The 14,887-nt window shown below is 39.0% G+C and overlaps 1 protein-coding gene across 2 annotated transcripts; it reads left to right on the top strand.

The window, feature by feature from the left end:
• Positions 1 to 418: 418 nt before the first annotated feature.
• On the top strand, positions 419 to 14,612 carry LOC102795998 (lutropin-choriogonadotropic hormone receptor-like). 2 transcript variants are annotated; one of them, XM_006800802.2, is made up of 11 exons: positions 419 to 813; positions 1,143 to 1,214; positions 4,151 to 4,225; positions 4,475 to 4,549; positions 7,740 to 7,814; positions 8,105 to 8,182; positions 8,372 to 8,440; positions 8,790 to 8,864; positions 10,574 to 10,762; positions 10,927 to 10,980; positions 12,608 to 14,612. In XM_006800802.2, the coding sequence occupies exons 1-11, from the start codon at positions 644 to 646 to the stop codon at positions 13,755 to 13,757; spliced, it is 2,082 nt and encodes a 693-aa protein (XP_006800865.2). In that variant the 5' UTR covers positions 419 to 643; the 3' UTR covers positions 13,758 to 14,612. The 2 variants fall into 2 exon arrangements, with proteins under 2 accessions (XP_006800865.2, XP_006800866.2); XM_006800803.2 differs by lacking the exon at positions 4,475 to 4,549.
• Positions 14,613 to 14,887: the final 275 nt, after the last annotated feature.

Here is a 14,887-nt window from a genome sequence, read left to right on the forward strand (position 1 = left end):
TCGTTTGATTGTTGGGGTTTCTCTGTATAATTGTACGGTCTTCCCCTTTAGATGACTGCTCCTGTTATTATATAAATGCAGATTTTTACTGTTGCAGGGGTCCAGTGGGTGTGTGTGCCTGTGTGACTGAGTGAAAAAGAGAGAGAAATCTTTTAATAATATTTTGAGTGAACACAATTTTTTTAATTTTTAAAAGGAAGACGGAGATAAAGAAACCTTTACATTAGCCTGGCTCACGACAGAAAACCCAAACGCCATCGTCCCCGCGCTGTTATAAACGGATTAGTTCGACATGAGTGGCAGCGTGACTTCACCGCATCACTTTTAATGCTAACATTTGTCAGAGCTTTTACGATCCCCCACCCACTAAACGTCACGTCTCTGTGGCTGGGGCTGTTAAACACAGTTTCGCCTGTGCTTTACTTTGTTGGGTCTTCCACGCGGACAGTAAGTCGCAATTAAAAGCGCACCTGAAGTGAGCAGTGGATCCTGAAGCTCGCTAAAAGCGCACATTATTTAGCCTTTCTTCCCTTTGTACCAGCATGAAAGTGTGCAGCGCGGTGTTTGATCTTCAGCTGTGAGAAAATTCAGCAGAGTTTATACATATTGCTTAAATCCCGTGGTGAGTAGCCCGGTGTCACACATGGCTCTCCGGGCGGTCTGGCTCCTGTTCGCGCTGTCCGGTGTCCTGAATGCGCGCTCCTGCTGCGCCTATACCTGTCCGGCCATCTGCCGGTGCACCGCCGACTCGTTTCAGTGCAGCAAAGAGACTCAGCTGGCCTCCCGCACAGGACCAACATCCGTGCTTCGACTGTAAGTAACCCAACTTTATGCTCTAGCGTCCACGCGAGTCTAAAATCACTGTAATCCACCTGCAAAGGGTCTGTGGCGTTTCATGTGACCCCACTAGTGCCATTATACTACTTTATTAACTTTTTCCCTCTTTTTTTGAGACTTATTGGCTCTGACCTCTCACTCACTTGCATATCTTCCCCTTACTGTTACTGTAATATTTCTCCAAGGACTTGTTTATAATGGGTGTAATTTTGAAGGATAACCTAAAGAGACAGTTTTGTGTTTTCTCATTTTCTTTTATACTTAGCCATATAAAATGTGGATTTAACTGCCAATGACTTTTGCAGAAGGCTCACTCATCTGCCCTTGAAAAGAGTTCCCTCTCACGCCTTCAAGGAGTTGATCAACATTACAATAATGTAAGTTTTTTTTCCCTCTCATACAGAAGTATTATAGGTGGGCAAATTTATGTAATTTACTTAATGAAGGACTAGAGCAGTATTAGTTCTACAGGACAATTACATCCATCTTTTTTTTCTTTTTACTTCAAAATTACTCAAATGCTTTTTGCTTGGAAATAAAGATAGAATAATTATGATGTGTTTAATCCTTTGATCATTTCTTTATCAGGTAATCAACAGATGTTGTCATGTTTACCGGGTTAATGGAGGCTAATTTGGAAAAAATTAACATCTTTTTGTTATTTCCTAATATAACTGCTTCACTTTGATCCGTTGTTGTTGAGTTTACTACATGTACCACACTCATTTAAAAAATCAGCACAAGTAATTACATTCAATTTTCCAATGTAAGTTTTTTCTACATAAATACAATGTAAAATGTGTAATGCATAATTTATTTATAACATTTATTGGAGTATGATCAAATGAAAGTTTACACCAAGCACATTTTCCTTAGAGATTAAGTATTTGAATAAATAAACCTTTGATTTTATATGTTTCAGTTACATTTTACTCAAAATTTTTTGCCTCATGTTTATTGAGAGTGAAAACCTTTGAGGGAAGAGATCAGTCTTTTCAGCAACCTCTAAACTAAAGGGTTCATTCACCACATGCTCATGTCATGTGGCCCCATGCGTATTATCCTAATGTCCTGTTTTCATCAAAGGTAGATGTTTTAATGTAGTACAAAACAGACCCCAGTTTAGTGCAAAAGAACCATGCATCTCTTGTTCGTGTCAAAGTGCATCCATCTACTATTATGCTGTAAAAATTGAATCTGAATGGGAGGAAAAACCCTTTGATGTATAAAAACAACATAAGAGCAAAAAGTACAGTTTGCATACACAAAGATGAGAGTTTTTTAACATGATCAGTAGAGACAAATCAAAGATAGCTGCTTGGCCAGTGTAAATGTAGACATGTTCTGGCGCTGGTAAAAGGTAAAATAAAAATACCCAAAGGAAATAAATTTCCAAGCAACATTTATTTCAGCAATAAATCATGTAAACTTCCCAGACAGGGTAAATCAAATATTCTACTAATATCCCAGCTGTAACTTGAGACCTACCTGACCAAAAGTGCAAACAAATGGCACTACAAGTATAGTCACACCCTATTTCAGAAACACTGCAATCACTTCACCTGCGTGCCATGCACTGAAGTGGCACAAACAAACACAAAAAACAATTAAAGAAGAACTCCATCCTCACAAGACACCGTCCCAATCGTTTACATCTAAAAGCCTGCACACCTGGGGGGACTTACAAAAACAAAACTACAACTAAATTTAAAAAGAAGGAGAGCTGGAGACAGTCGATAACAGCTGTAAAACACAAAAAAAGTTATCAATTTTAAAAAAAATAATGCAACATGTAATAAAAACAGTGTAAAATAAAGTGGTAAAACGTCAGCTATACCTACGACACCGATCAGTTTCCTCATGCACAGTAGATCCAGATCTGTATAAACTCAACCATAAAAAGTTGCACCTACAACGCTAAATAATCCAGCTCTAGAAAAAACAACCAAAATCTCTTACCACAAATCATACCCACTCACACCAGAGGGAGTTCATCCACAGGTGACAGCACAGGGTGTCCAGAAATATAAGGGGGGGGGGGGGGGTAAATGAAATTTGCCAACAACAAAACAAAACAGTACACAACTAACCAAAGAAGTTTTTTATTCTAAAAGAGAACAGCAGGTTCTAACAGGTATACTTACCTTTTCTCCAGAAGAATATTTGTTTGCTGACTGAAAAAGCTCATATATACCACCTTTACTGGTACGCTCTGTCGAGGATACTCAAATGTTTATTAAAAATCATTTAACTGGGTTTAACTTGCTTTTTCCTAAAGCTGTGCATATAGGTGGGTATAGAAGAATAGAGGTTCTGATGTCTGCTACAGACGTGGGAATTTATTTCCCATCAGTCGGAGCTCAACTTGATCATATTTACAGCTAGACACTCAGTCTCAAAACCGTAGCATTATCCCGAGTTGTTCACAGACTGAGCTTTATTATTTATTTCACAACAGTCTGATGAGTAAGTAAAAAACATTTTTAGCTGCTAATGAGAGCACTCAGTGGGTGAGGGCGTTTGACTTTGCTCTGCTGCTCAGGGACAAGCCTTATCGGTCTCAGATACATAAAGTACTCGCATGTGATAGGTTCATGTTCAGTTTAACCTCCATCGCAAAATACTGTAGTCTTCGGTGATAAAATAAATTTGAGACTGAACGAAGTTAGTCGTAAAAGCTGTCAAAACCCGTGTCAAGGTGGAATGACACGAGGACCTGCTCGTCCTTTGTCACCGATGACGCATTCTTGAAATCACAGCACCACTTCATGTAGATGATCGTGCGCAGAGGCCTTTTTTTTCAGAGCTGTAAGCAGTAATTACAACACTATACATAATGCAATCAGGAGAGGGGATAAAAGAAAACAAATAATATGCGGTACAGATGGAGTCCTTTAATTGTTTCTCGACTAGAAATGGAAGCCGAGCGACGTTATTTTAAGAAAAGCGCAGGCTGATTACAGTAGGGCCGCAGAGTAAAACGATGATTGCAAAAGGAAGATGGAGAGCGTCTCGTAAAAAGAAGTCAGCCATCAGAAAACAAAGTGTTCAAGGACAAATCGGGAAGACTTGTTGACTTTGTTTGTCTCGGAACGCTTTTGTTTTGTCCTGCTTTTTAAAGATCTTCACTTAGTCTTCCTGGCCTAGATGCATCACTGATGTATGTCTGAAGCTATTGGTGGTAATTCTGTTTTGCCCTATCAATCATCTCTGTCCCATTTCTAACGCAACGAGCACTTGTGTCACTTTGCATAACTAAAAATATTGTTAATATGTCGATGAACGTAGAGCCTTTCTTGTGTGTGTGCTACAGTGAGATCTCCCAGAGCGACTGCATCACACATATACAGACACACGCCTTCCTCTCCCTCTACAGCCTGGCACAAATGTAAGTCACACTTTACCCTCCACCACATGTCCCATTCAAACACGATGAAAGCAATTACTCATTTGAGCAGCTGGTAAATGATTTGCATTTCCTTTAGGTTTCACGGGATTAGTCTGTCATTATAAAGCGACGTGTTTAATCCTTGACTTTTTGAGCAGCTGACGTATGAATGAGGGTTTTTTTTTTTCCATGCTTGTTTGTTGACAGCCACTGACAAGAAAATTGTGATTACTGATATGTTTCCTGTAGCTCAGTGCAGAATATCAACAGCCTGAGATTTATTGAAAAAGGCGCCTTCACTGACCTGCCCAAGCTGGAATATTTGTAAGTCGCTTGATTTTTATGTGCACATTTCATATAAACTTAGCAGGTGGTTAAATATGAACCAGACATGGGATTCATATCATTGCTGAATTTACCTGTTAAGGTCTGTGCCTGTTTGTGTTGCAGCAAGTGATGCTCCCTCACCTTGTAATACCATAAATGCACAATTTGCAAATGACTTAATGCTGCAAACTAGGAACAGAGCCAATGAGATACTATAATGTTACATAAATGTTATTGATAAAAACAATTGTGATTTAGTGAGCAGAGCAACTCACAAAGAGGCAGCAGAATAATGGTGTGTAGCTCCACAAATGTGATACACAAATGTTACCAAGGCTTAATTAGAAGTGACATGGGTGCTAGTTCAGGTGTGAGGACTGTTAAGATTAAGGAAAAGTGCAGTTATCAATGGTATAAATCAAACTTGAGTGATGTGAGGAAAATTAATGCAAATTCACAGATGACCGACTATGAAACCAACAATACCACAGATCCCATACCTAAGAACTTCATATGACTCTACAGTACTGTGAAAAAGTCTCATGCCACCCTTTTCTTTATATTTTGCTTCCAAATAGCCAGACTGTCTTGTATTTTTTTAAAGTAGTCTTGAGCAATAGTTCTACAATCATTCAGTCTACAAAAAAAAAAAACAAACAACAAAGTGATTCCCAAAGTGGCAGGCCTAGAAATATATCTATAGCCGATGAAGCCCTGACACAGGATCATAGAAATGCATCTGATCCATCTACTGTTCACTCAAGCCTCATCAGAAATGGTCTTAGTGAAGGAGTGGCTGTCGAGGAGTCATTCATAAAGAAGGAGAAAAGGCTGAGATGTGCCAAATTATGCAAGAACTGGAATGAAAGTCATTTGCAACAGGTCTAATGGAGTGATGCATTCAAATTTGAGATTTCTGGTTCAAATTGTTGTCAGTATGTACATAAGAGGTCTGGAGAGAGATCCAACAGCGAGTGTCTACAGCCATCTGTAAAACATGGTGGCGGCTCTGCCATGGTTCTGGGCCACATATCAGCCAGTGGTGTTGGAGGGCTTGTCGAAATTGATGGACTTATAAACACAGAAAAGTACCATCAGACTTTGATCTACCATGCAATGCCATCTGGAAAGCATTTGATTGGCAACAGCTTGATTTTTGAGCATGACGATAATCCCTAGCACACTGCCAATGCAATAAAAGCATACCTGAACAGAGAAATACACAGTGGAACAGCATCAGTCATGATCTGGCCTCCCCGGAGCCCGGACACCAACATGACTGAAGTAGTTTGGGATCACCTTGACAGAAAACAGAACAAAAGACAGCATCCAAAGGAGAGTTTTGAATGTCCTTTTTGAAGACTACTTAAAGAAATTACAAGAAGGATTTCCAAAGACAGTACAGGCTTGAGGAATAAAGGTGGTCATACCCGATACTGACTTTCAAACTCATTAGAACTGTGTAAACTCTGTTTTTTCCTTACATTCTGTATTTGTATGTTTGCACATGCCTCTACAATTCACTGCAGCTAGAAAGAAAACGGGTGGCTCAAGACTTTGCCTGGCACTGTACATTTTTAGAAAGTTGAGAATGTTGAATGTTGAATCCAATGACTTGATGGCCAGGCATTTTTTTTCCATTAAATTTTTGTTGTTTTTGTTTTGATTTGGGGAGAGGCTGAACAGCTGCTGGTTAGATTAACACGCTCATGTTTGCCTCAGGATGATACTATGTTGTTCCTGTTGCAATTAGGAAAATCATAATGCCTAAATCAATGAGAAAATATCTAATAATGTTCCCTATTGACTGATCTGCACCTTCGTTGCATCCTAATTAGCACATGTTAGCCTCCAAACCAGCTTTGCTAAGATTCTGCACATGGTAAACATTGTACCTGCTAAGCATCCGGCTTGTTTGCATTGTGTATAAGCGCAGCCTTGCATACATGTAGGTAAACACCTACACACAGGTTGAAGGCTCAACCGAAGCAGAATCAACATTTGCACAACAAATAAGAAGAAAAATAATCCACTTGACCGACTGCAGACTCCTACAGAAGCACATTCACATTCACTCCTACAGGATCACAGAACAAACTAAAATAGGTTGCACAAAAAAAACAATATGTTGTGTTAACGGCACTGTTAACGCTGAAAATAATTCTACTGTTGACCAATATAAAAAGTTGTGTTTCAAGGAAGGCAGGAAGAAAAGTTTGATCTTTGTTCAGTCCCGATGACTTCCAAGCAGCAGTCAGATGATTGTTTTGTTTGTCATGGTGGGTGACCAGGCTTCTGAGACATAATCCAAACATTACTGTCCGAACAGGCAACTGTGTGAGCGCTGGCAGGTTGATAAACACAGGACTGAATTTGTATCCAGATCAGACTATTTACTGTGACAGGAAAATATTGTTATTCACAAGGCAGCACAGGATATAGAATATAAAGCTTTTCTAGCAGTATAGTGGGAAACTACACAACCTTGTTTGTCACTTCCTGCGCAAATTTCAATTTATTGAGGTTATAAGCTAGGGGAGGTTGGGAGGGTAGAAAATGTTGCTGCTGTCAGTGAGAAACAGAATTATGGCTAAGAGGTGAATAAGACACTAAAATCCACTATTGACTAGGGAAGGAAATAATAGATTTGCAAAATTCAGTTTTGAGTCTTTCACTTCAACTTCTTCAATTTTATGAAATCATTTGGGGGGGGGGGGGGGGGGGGGGGGGGGTCCCCTTAATTGCAAATACTTCTCTTTGTAAGTCTGAACATAATACAGCTGCACTGATATTAGAGCATTTGTCTATATTGTTCATACATCCCTACTTTGTAATTTTAGGTTTTTTATGATTGTGACACTTTCTTGTTACCTACAAACCACCATTATACTTGTGTTTTTTTAATCTTGAAGCTCTCATGACCTCTATTATGCTTTGCTATTACTATTCTATTCAATATAAGGTCACTCTGGAGATATTTTTCATTTATTTGGCATTCACTGCCCCAAATTAAATGCAAGGAAACTTGTCAAAGGTCATGGACAGAAAGTGATATGTTTTCTAGAAGAGTCTTCTGAAATGTTGCAACTCTTCCTCCCTCCCACCCTGTCTTTTTTTTTTTTTTTTTGCTTTGAAGATTTCCTCTTATCTGCTCACGATCATCTGTCTCTGCTGTTTGTCATCACAGGAGCATCTCTAACACGGGCATTGCACACTTCCCAGACTTCACAACCATCTCTTCCCTGTCGCCAAATATTATCCTGTAAGTAATCCTGTTTAAAGAAATAGTGTGTTTCCAAACTGGATTAGCGTCTTTCTGCATGCTGCAAAACCGCAGGTGCTTCACGTCATTAGCTCTGTTTGTTCCGTTTTACTTTTATTCCGTCGATATCGCAATGCCACCAACCCTGTAACAAATCCTTCAACTCTGTCACACTTCATCATACTGCTCTCTTTTTTCTTCTTCTTCTTCTTCTATGAATATACATATTTTTTTTCTAACTGATAATTAAACCCAACAGCCTGAGTGAGCGTTATCTTCTCTGTGTGCAGAGACATGGCAGACAACATGGAGATTGACATAATTCCTGCCAATTCCTTCCAGGGTATCACAGAGGAGTATGTTGACATGTGAGTAAGGGAACTAAAGTCCTTTTTTTTCCCCCACATCAAAGCTAAAAGGAACTATTTGTTTCTATTCTCTAGGAATGTTTCTTGATGCATATTTATAAGTCTCTGAAATTTTATGTTCATTTATCTAACCTTGGTGATGGGTGCTTCTGACAGCTAAATAAATTCAAAACGTTGTGTCCTTGACAGGAACCTGGTTAGAAATGGCTTCAAGGAAATAAAATCACACGCATTCAATGGGACAAAGCTCAACACGCTGTAAGCATTTTGATCATTGATATTTAAACAAACAAAAACACCTGAGCTTGACAGTACGCTGTTGGGGAGTGCAACGTTTAGATTGAGGCCTTTCCTATCCCCCCCCCAATCATGAAAACTGAATGTACCAGTGAACAAACACAATGTAAGACTAAACAAAGATTACATTCCTTTGTTTTCTTTGTCCCAGTAATGCTGAATGTTGTTGTTGATGAGATATGCGCAGGCACCCTTATTATAAACCCAATGCTCATCACTGTCAGTGTGAAGCTGAGCAAACAAAAAGTTTTGTTTCGGAAGGTTTTCGCTCAGTGTTGTATGTATTATACTGTTTCTTTGTCTTTTGTAGAGTTTTGAGAGACAACTGGTATCTCCGTAACATTCAAGAAGATGCCTTTGAAGGAGCCACAGGTCCAACTGTTCTGTAAGTAATTTGAGTTCATGAAACTCCCCACAAGTGGATTGGTAGTGGCAGTTCCACACAAAATTATCTCCATAGACTGCAGCTCATCTCAGCCTGAAAGTGTCTTTCAGTGCATTGTTTTGATGTCTTGTTTTAATATATCAATTAAGCTTTATTTATATGGTTGCCCAATCACAATAATAGTCGCTTTATATTGTTGGGTAAAGACCCTACTGCACTTTAATAGAAAGAAAATCAGACAACCCCCTATTAGCAAGCACTTGGTGACAGTGGGAAGGAAAAACTCCTTGTTAACAGGAAGAAAGCTTCAGCAGAACCAGGCTCAGGGAGGGGCAGTCAACTGTTTCAGCTGTTTGGGGTAAGCTGAGGAAGATGCAATAAAAGATCATTTGATCCAGCCCTTACTATTGAAAACTTTAAGCCTAATCTTGAAAGCAGAGGGGGCATCCAAACTGGGAGATGGTTTCACAGAAGAGGGCCCTGACAGCTGAAGGCCCTGCCTCCCATTCTAGCAGTCAGGGAGAAGCGCTCTGTTCGAGTGACATAGTGCTATGACATCTTTAAAAAGAAATCACAATATTAATATCACCACTTTTATTTTATTTTCAGTCATTTTTTTTTCTTCTTTAGACATGATTAAGCAGAGAAGTAGCAATTTAGCATGCAATCCATTTATGTTTAATGTTGCTATTCATCATCACATGGCTAATTTGATGTATTTTATACACTGTTTTGCAGTTTAAGCTGCAAGTTGCAACTGGATGTACAACAATCATGTGCAAAGTCGTCCCCTCTCCCTGTGGAAAATACTGAAATTGCATAAAAACCTCAAAAATTGCACTTGAGTTAGTGTATTTACTTTTCAATGCTGTGTTCAATCAACAGAATTAAAGAGAGTTAAAGTGATTATATTTCAGCTAGGTCACAAAGCGAGATTGATATTCATAACAGTGCTTATTTTATTGTATAAACATTAGGGTAGTGACAGTCTGTCTGTGTAAACAACCAACAAGGCAGGCAGGACTGCTGAATACTGATTAGCAAGCAAATAGCTCAATCTGCGGTGCATGCAGCTTGCAAGGTCTCTGATTGCAACCAACTCTGTGGTTGATGTTTAAAAAAAAAAGAACTTTCTTTTGAATAAGTGCTTGTAATATTCACTCACACAGGAACTAATTAAAGGTCTCCTTTTCCCATGATTTTTGGATCTTTTGGGTTCTATAGATGTAATAAATATTTGGGTAAAGGTAATGTAGTCAAGTGAATGACAGGAAGGAGATCCTGAATGTCTTTTTGCTAAAGATAAAAATGTATTCAGACAGTTTTTGCAACCTCTATTCTCATATAAAGTTGCTTTCTTTCTTTCGTGAAAGCACATCTCTTCAGAGGCAGCATGATTTACTCGTTGGCTGATAAATATGAAAATGAATTAGGGCTTTGTTGCCACAGTCTCCAGAACTCTGAACACCTGTGGATGATTCATTGAATTTGCCAGAAAGCATGTCTTCCACTGTCTATATCAACAAACGGCTTCTCTTGGATCGAGTTGCTTTGTAGCCCTCGGCAGAGTTTAAATGACCCATGAAAGACAATGAGACAGACGAAAGCTTTTCTAGTGCCTGCTAGTAGTTCAATGAATTTTAATCATAGTTGTTTTACTAATCATCGTTGAAATGTATGTCTGCATTCTCTCCGTGTGTGCCTTTCAGGGATGTTTCCTCCACGGCTCTGAGGTCTCTCCCCCCTAATGGATTGAGGCAGGTTAAATTTCTGAAAGCCAGCCATGCCTATGCTCTAAAGAGCCTCCCTCCACTGGAAAGTCTAGCTGAACTGCTGGAAGCTGAGCTCACGTACCCGAGCCACTGCTGCGCCTTCCACACATGGCGGCGGAAACAAAGGTAACCGACAGATGCTCCCAGAGATTCAACAAATCCATTCACATCTGCATAAACAGTCGAAAGCTCTGTCCAGTGAATACAGATCATCAGTAGGTGGATCATTTGCACTTGAGTTTGTTGATATTTTGAGGAGTTTAATCATTTTATTCCTTTCTCTTCTTTAGGGAAAGTGCCTTAAAGAACTTGACAAAGTTTTGTGATCTGATGAATACAGAAATGTAAGTTTTTCCCTAGTCACTTGTGGACTTTCTATTTTGTGTCTTAAACCTTGATCTTACTGGTTGCTACACAATTTGTATGTGAAGATGCTCCCTTAATATGCCAGCAGCCCAATTAAGCCAGTGTGCTTTATTTTTTAAAAACAGTCCAAGTCTGGGAAGAACAACAGCAACAGCTTGCTTCTGTTCTCCAAGAAATGTCCCCATTATACAGGTGGTGGTCAGAGGTTTACAGGCACTTATCATGGGTGAATACAGCATAGAATAGAATAAAATAGAATAGCCCTTTATTGTCATTGTACAACAAAATTTTGTTTTTTTGTTTTGTTCTTTTTGTTTTTAGAATAGAATATGATGGTTGTTTTGGACTTTTAATTATTTCAACTGTTCCTTTTCCAAGGTTAAATGATTCTACAGCATACATATTTAATGACTTAAAAATAATAATTTGGTGCACAAGTTTGAGCATTTGAGAAAATCCAAAATAAATTAAAAGGGTCAAAAGTATATATACACAGGCTCAATACATAAATACTCCCACCTAAATCTTTAAACAAGTGTTGCCGATTGTTTTACAATGTCTTTTAACCTGACGAGGCTAATTAACTTATTGTTAATAATCATGATCGACTCCAACTGGTCATTTTTCTTTGCCAGCATAAAAATAATTTGACAGCACTCAACAGAATGACCAATACTGAGAACAAAGGGAATATCCTAAGAATTTCCCTTTGTTCTAAGTTCATGAGTTCAAACTATTGTACGTAAATACAAGTTATTCAGATGTGTCACCGTTTTGCCAAAGTCTGGAAGAAAATCCAAAATGTCACCCTCAAATGAAAGGAAATGCATTAGGATGTTCAGGAACAACTCAGAAACCAACAAGGCTCAGGCCGACCATGAACTTGAAACTCCGGAAACAGTGGAAAAAACACTGGAACACCAGTGTCGCTCTCCACAATCAAGCAAGTTTCACATCACCACAAACACAGAGTGTGTCGAACAAGAAAAAAATTAGCACTTTCAAGGTTGGCTGAAATTTGTAGCCAAATGCCTTCTAGACAGGTTTGTAATCAGATGGGACTATCTGTCCACAATGACAAGATGTATGTTTGGAGTACTAAAGGTGAAGGTTTCAAACCTAAGAACACCGCAGTAACTGTCAAACATGGTGATGGTAGCATCACACGTTGGAGCCATTCAGCATCCCTTCAAACGGCTATATGGTTGAAACATGGATAGAATTGGGTATCCCAACAGGACAACAATCCCAAACGCACATCAAAACAGGTTTTTGAATGGATAAAATAGGCTAACGATACATTTCTGAAATGGCATTCCCAAAGCCCTGACCACAGCCCTATTGAAAATATGTGGACTATGCTTAAAAGACAGACAGCTATTATTTCGGGTGTATGTATATACTCTGGGTGGATTAGAGAAAAATCCTGTCATTAAAGATGTATGCTGTTCAATCATTCCACTCTGGCAAAATTACCATGATATTCACACCCACGATGAGTGTATGTAAACTTCTGATCCCAACTGTACCACACGTACTGTCTAAGCACATTTATGTCTGTTATTCTAGGATTTTGATGCTAATTTTAACATGTGTATTCTTCAGAGATCCGACTGCTGATGACACGAGTCTTATCAATGACATCAACTTTCAGTATCCAGACCTGGAATTTGACTGTCTTAGCAAACCTTTTGTCAAATGCTCCCCAAAGCCAGATGCTTTTAATCCTTGCGAGGACCTACTGGGCTTTTCCTTCCTGCGCTGTCTCACCTGGATCATTACGGTTTTCGCTGTGGCCGGTAACCTGGCTGTTTTGGTCATCCTGCTAATTGGCCACCATAAGCTCACAGTCTCCAGATTCCTCATGTGTAATCTGGCCTTCGCCGACCTGTGCATGGGGCTTTATCTCATCCTAATTGCCTTCATGGACTACCATTCCCGTCATGAGTACTACAATCATGCCACAGACTGGCAGACCGGTCCTGGATGTGGCATAGCAGGGTTTCTGACTGTGTTTGCCAGCGAGCTATCGGTATACACGTTGACTGTGATTAGTCTTGAACGCTGGCATACCATTACCAATGCCATGCATGTCAACAAGAGGCTGCGCATGCATCATGTCACAGCCATAATGGTAGGAGGCTGGGCTTTCTCTCTGCTGGTTGCCCTGCTCCCTCTTGTGGGGGTCAGTAGTTACAGCAAAGTGAGCATCTGTCTGCCCATGGATATCGACACACTCAGCGCTCAGGTTTATGTGGTGGCTGTGCTCATTCTCAATGTTGTTGCTTTCCTGGTGGTTTGTTACTGTTACATATGCATATATCTCAGTGTTCACAACCCAGAGCACTCCACCCGGCGTGGAGACACCAAGATTGCCAAGCGCATGGCTGTGCTCATTTTCACAGACTTTCTCTGCATGGCACCGATCTCTTTCTTCGCTATCTCTGCAGCCCTGCATATGCCCCTCATAACCGTGTCTCACTCGAAAATCCTGCTCATTCTCTTCTATCCTATCAACTCCCTCTGCAATCCTTTCTTGTACACCATCTTCACACAAGCTTTCAGGAAAGACGTGTGTCTGCTGCTGAGTCGCTGTGGCTGCTGCAATTCCCACGCTGACTTCTACAGGTCACAGACTCTGGGTTCACACCTGACTTGTACCCAGAAAATGTCCAAAAGAGAACCTCACTCACTCGGCTTTTATGCCTATCACATCAAGATGAAGGGCTGCTTTCTAAATAAGGGAACCACATGACCAACCACAAACACAACTGCGTAATGCACTGAAAGGCAACATCTGCCGCCTTACTAAAAATGTAGCATTTCTTCATAATGTAGATCTCATGAAAAGATTGTCAGTTGTGTGCATGGCAAGCGTCAGATCAAATTTGATCGTGTTTAGTTTGCAAACTAAAAACTGCATCAGACAAACATAACAGGCGCTGCAGCCTTCATTTCTGCAGATGTATTATGGTACATTAAAGAAGACAGATGGAGCACTGATGGCAAAATAAGCTAATTTATTTGCAAAGCTACTCTATATTTAATTATATTAAAAATGAAAAATATTTATTGTTTGCTTTCTATAAGACTGAGGTTTCAAGTTGTTAGAAAGTAATTAAATGAAGACTGATTTTGTCAGAGATGAGTTTTGGTGCCACCTTTTGGTTTGTTGTACTCAAGACAGATTTAGATTGGAAAGTTAAAAGACTACACACATGCAGGAGCAACTCAGTTGAATCAAGAGCCAAGACCAAATAAATGGTACTTATATTTAATACGTAAAATTATTTTACAATCATTTAAATCATGTGAAAAATGTGTGTTTTTTTTGTTTTTTTTTATCTTTTTCATTTTTTCTTGATTTAGCAACAACTGTTATGCCTACTAGTCAAGAATATTAAATGTCAGATCACCTTTCCTGTTCATGTTTTAAAAAACTTGAATGTGTTTCTTAATCTGGCTTTTATGACTGAAACAAAATCAATGGTACACAAATGTGTTTTTGTTAACTTTCCTGTATATTTTTTCCACTTTGTATTTCTTTCTGATATTTTACATGATTTAAAAAGAAAGAAAGAAAATAAATAAATACTGGACTTGTCATTTTTTTAACCACTACTGTGAATTTTAACCACTTCATGTTAGATTGTAAGAGTATGGGCTTTGTAATATTTGCCTATGAGCAATCTTTTCAGAGTCTGAAAAAAACAAAAAAAACAAAACAAAAACAAAAAAAAACAGTCTTCCAAAATTCTGTTTCCTCATCTTGTTGTACATAATCTGTTGTCAATTTAAAAAGAAAATACAACTGCTTAAAAATACTAATAATAATAAAAAAAATGTGTCACAGGCTTTGAAGTGGTTTTCACAGAAAGAAGAGGG

This window comes from Neolamprologus brichardi, chromosome 13 (genome assembly GCF_056152115.1).
Source record: "Neolamprologus brichardi isolate AB-2024 chromosome 13, ASM5615211v1, whole genome shotgun sequence".
NCBI lineage: Eukaryota > Metazoa > Chordata > Actinopteri > Cichliformes > Cichlidae > Neolamprologus > Neolamprologus brichardi.

Bases quoted from the DNA above. Each gene is read 5' to 3' on its own strand.
- LOC102795998 (XM_006800802.2), top strand. From the start codon at position 644: ATGGCTCTCCGGGCGGTCTGGCTCCTGTTCGCGCTGTCCGGTGTCCTG. The intron at 8,441-8,789 runs GTAAGCATTTTG...TGTCTTTTGTAG, and splicing joins GGGACAAAGCTCAACACGCT to AGTTTTGAGAGACAACTGGT. The intron at 10,763-10,926 runs GTAACCGACAGA...TCTCTTCTTTAG, and splicing joins ACATGGCGGCGGAAACAAAG to GGAAAGTGCCTTAAAGAACT.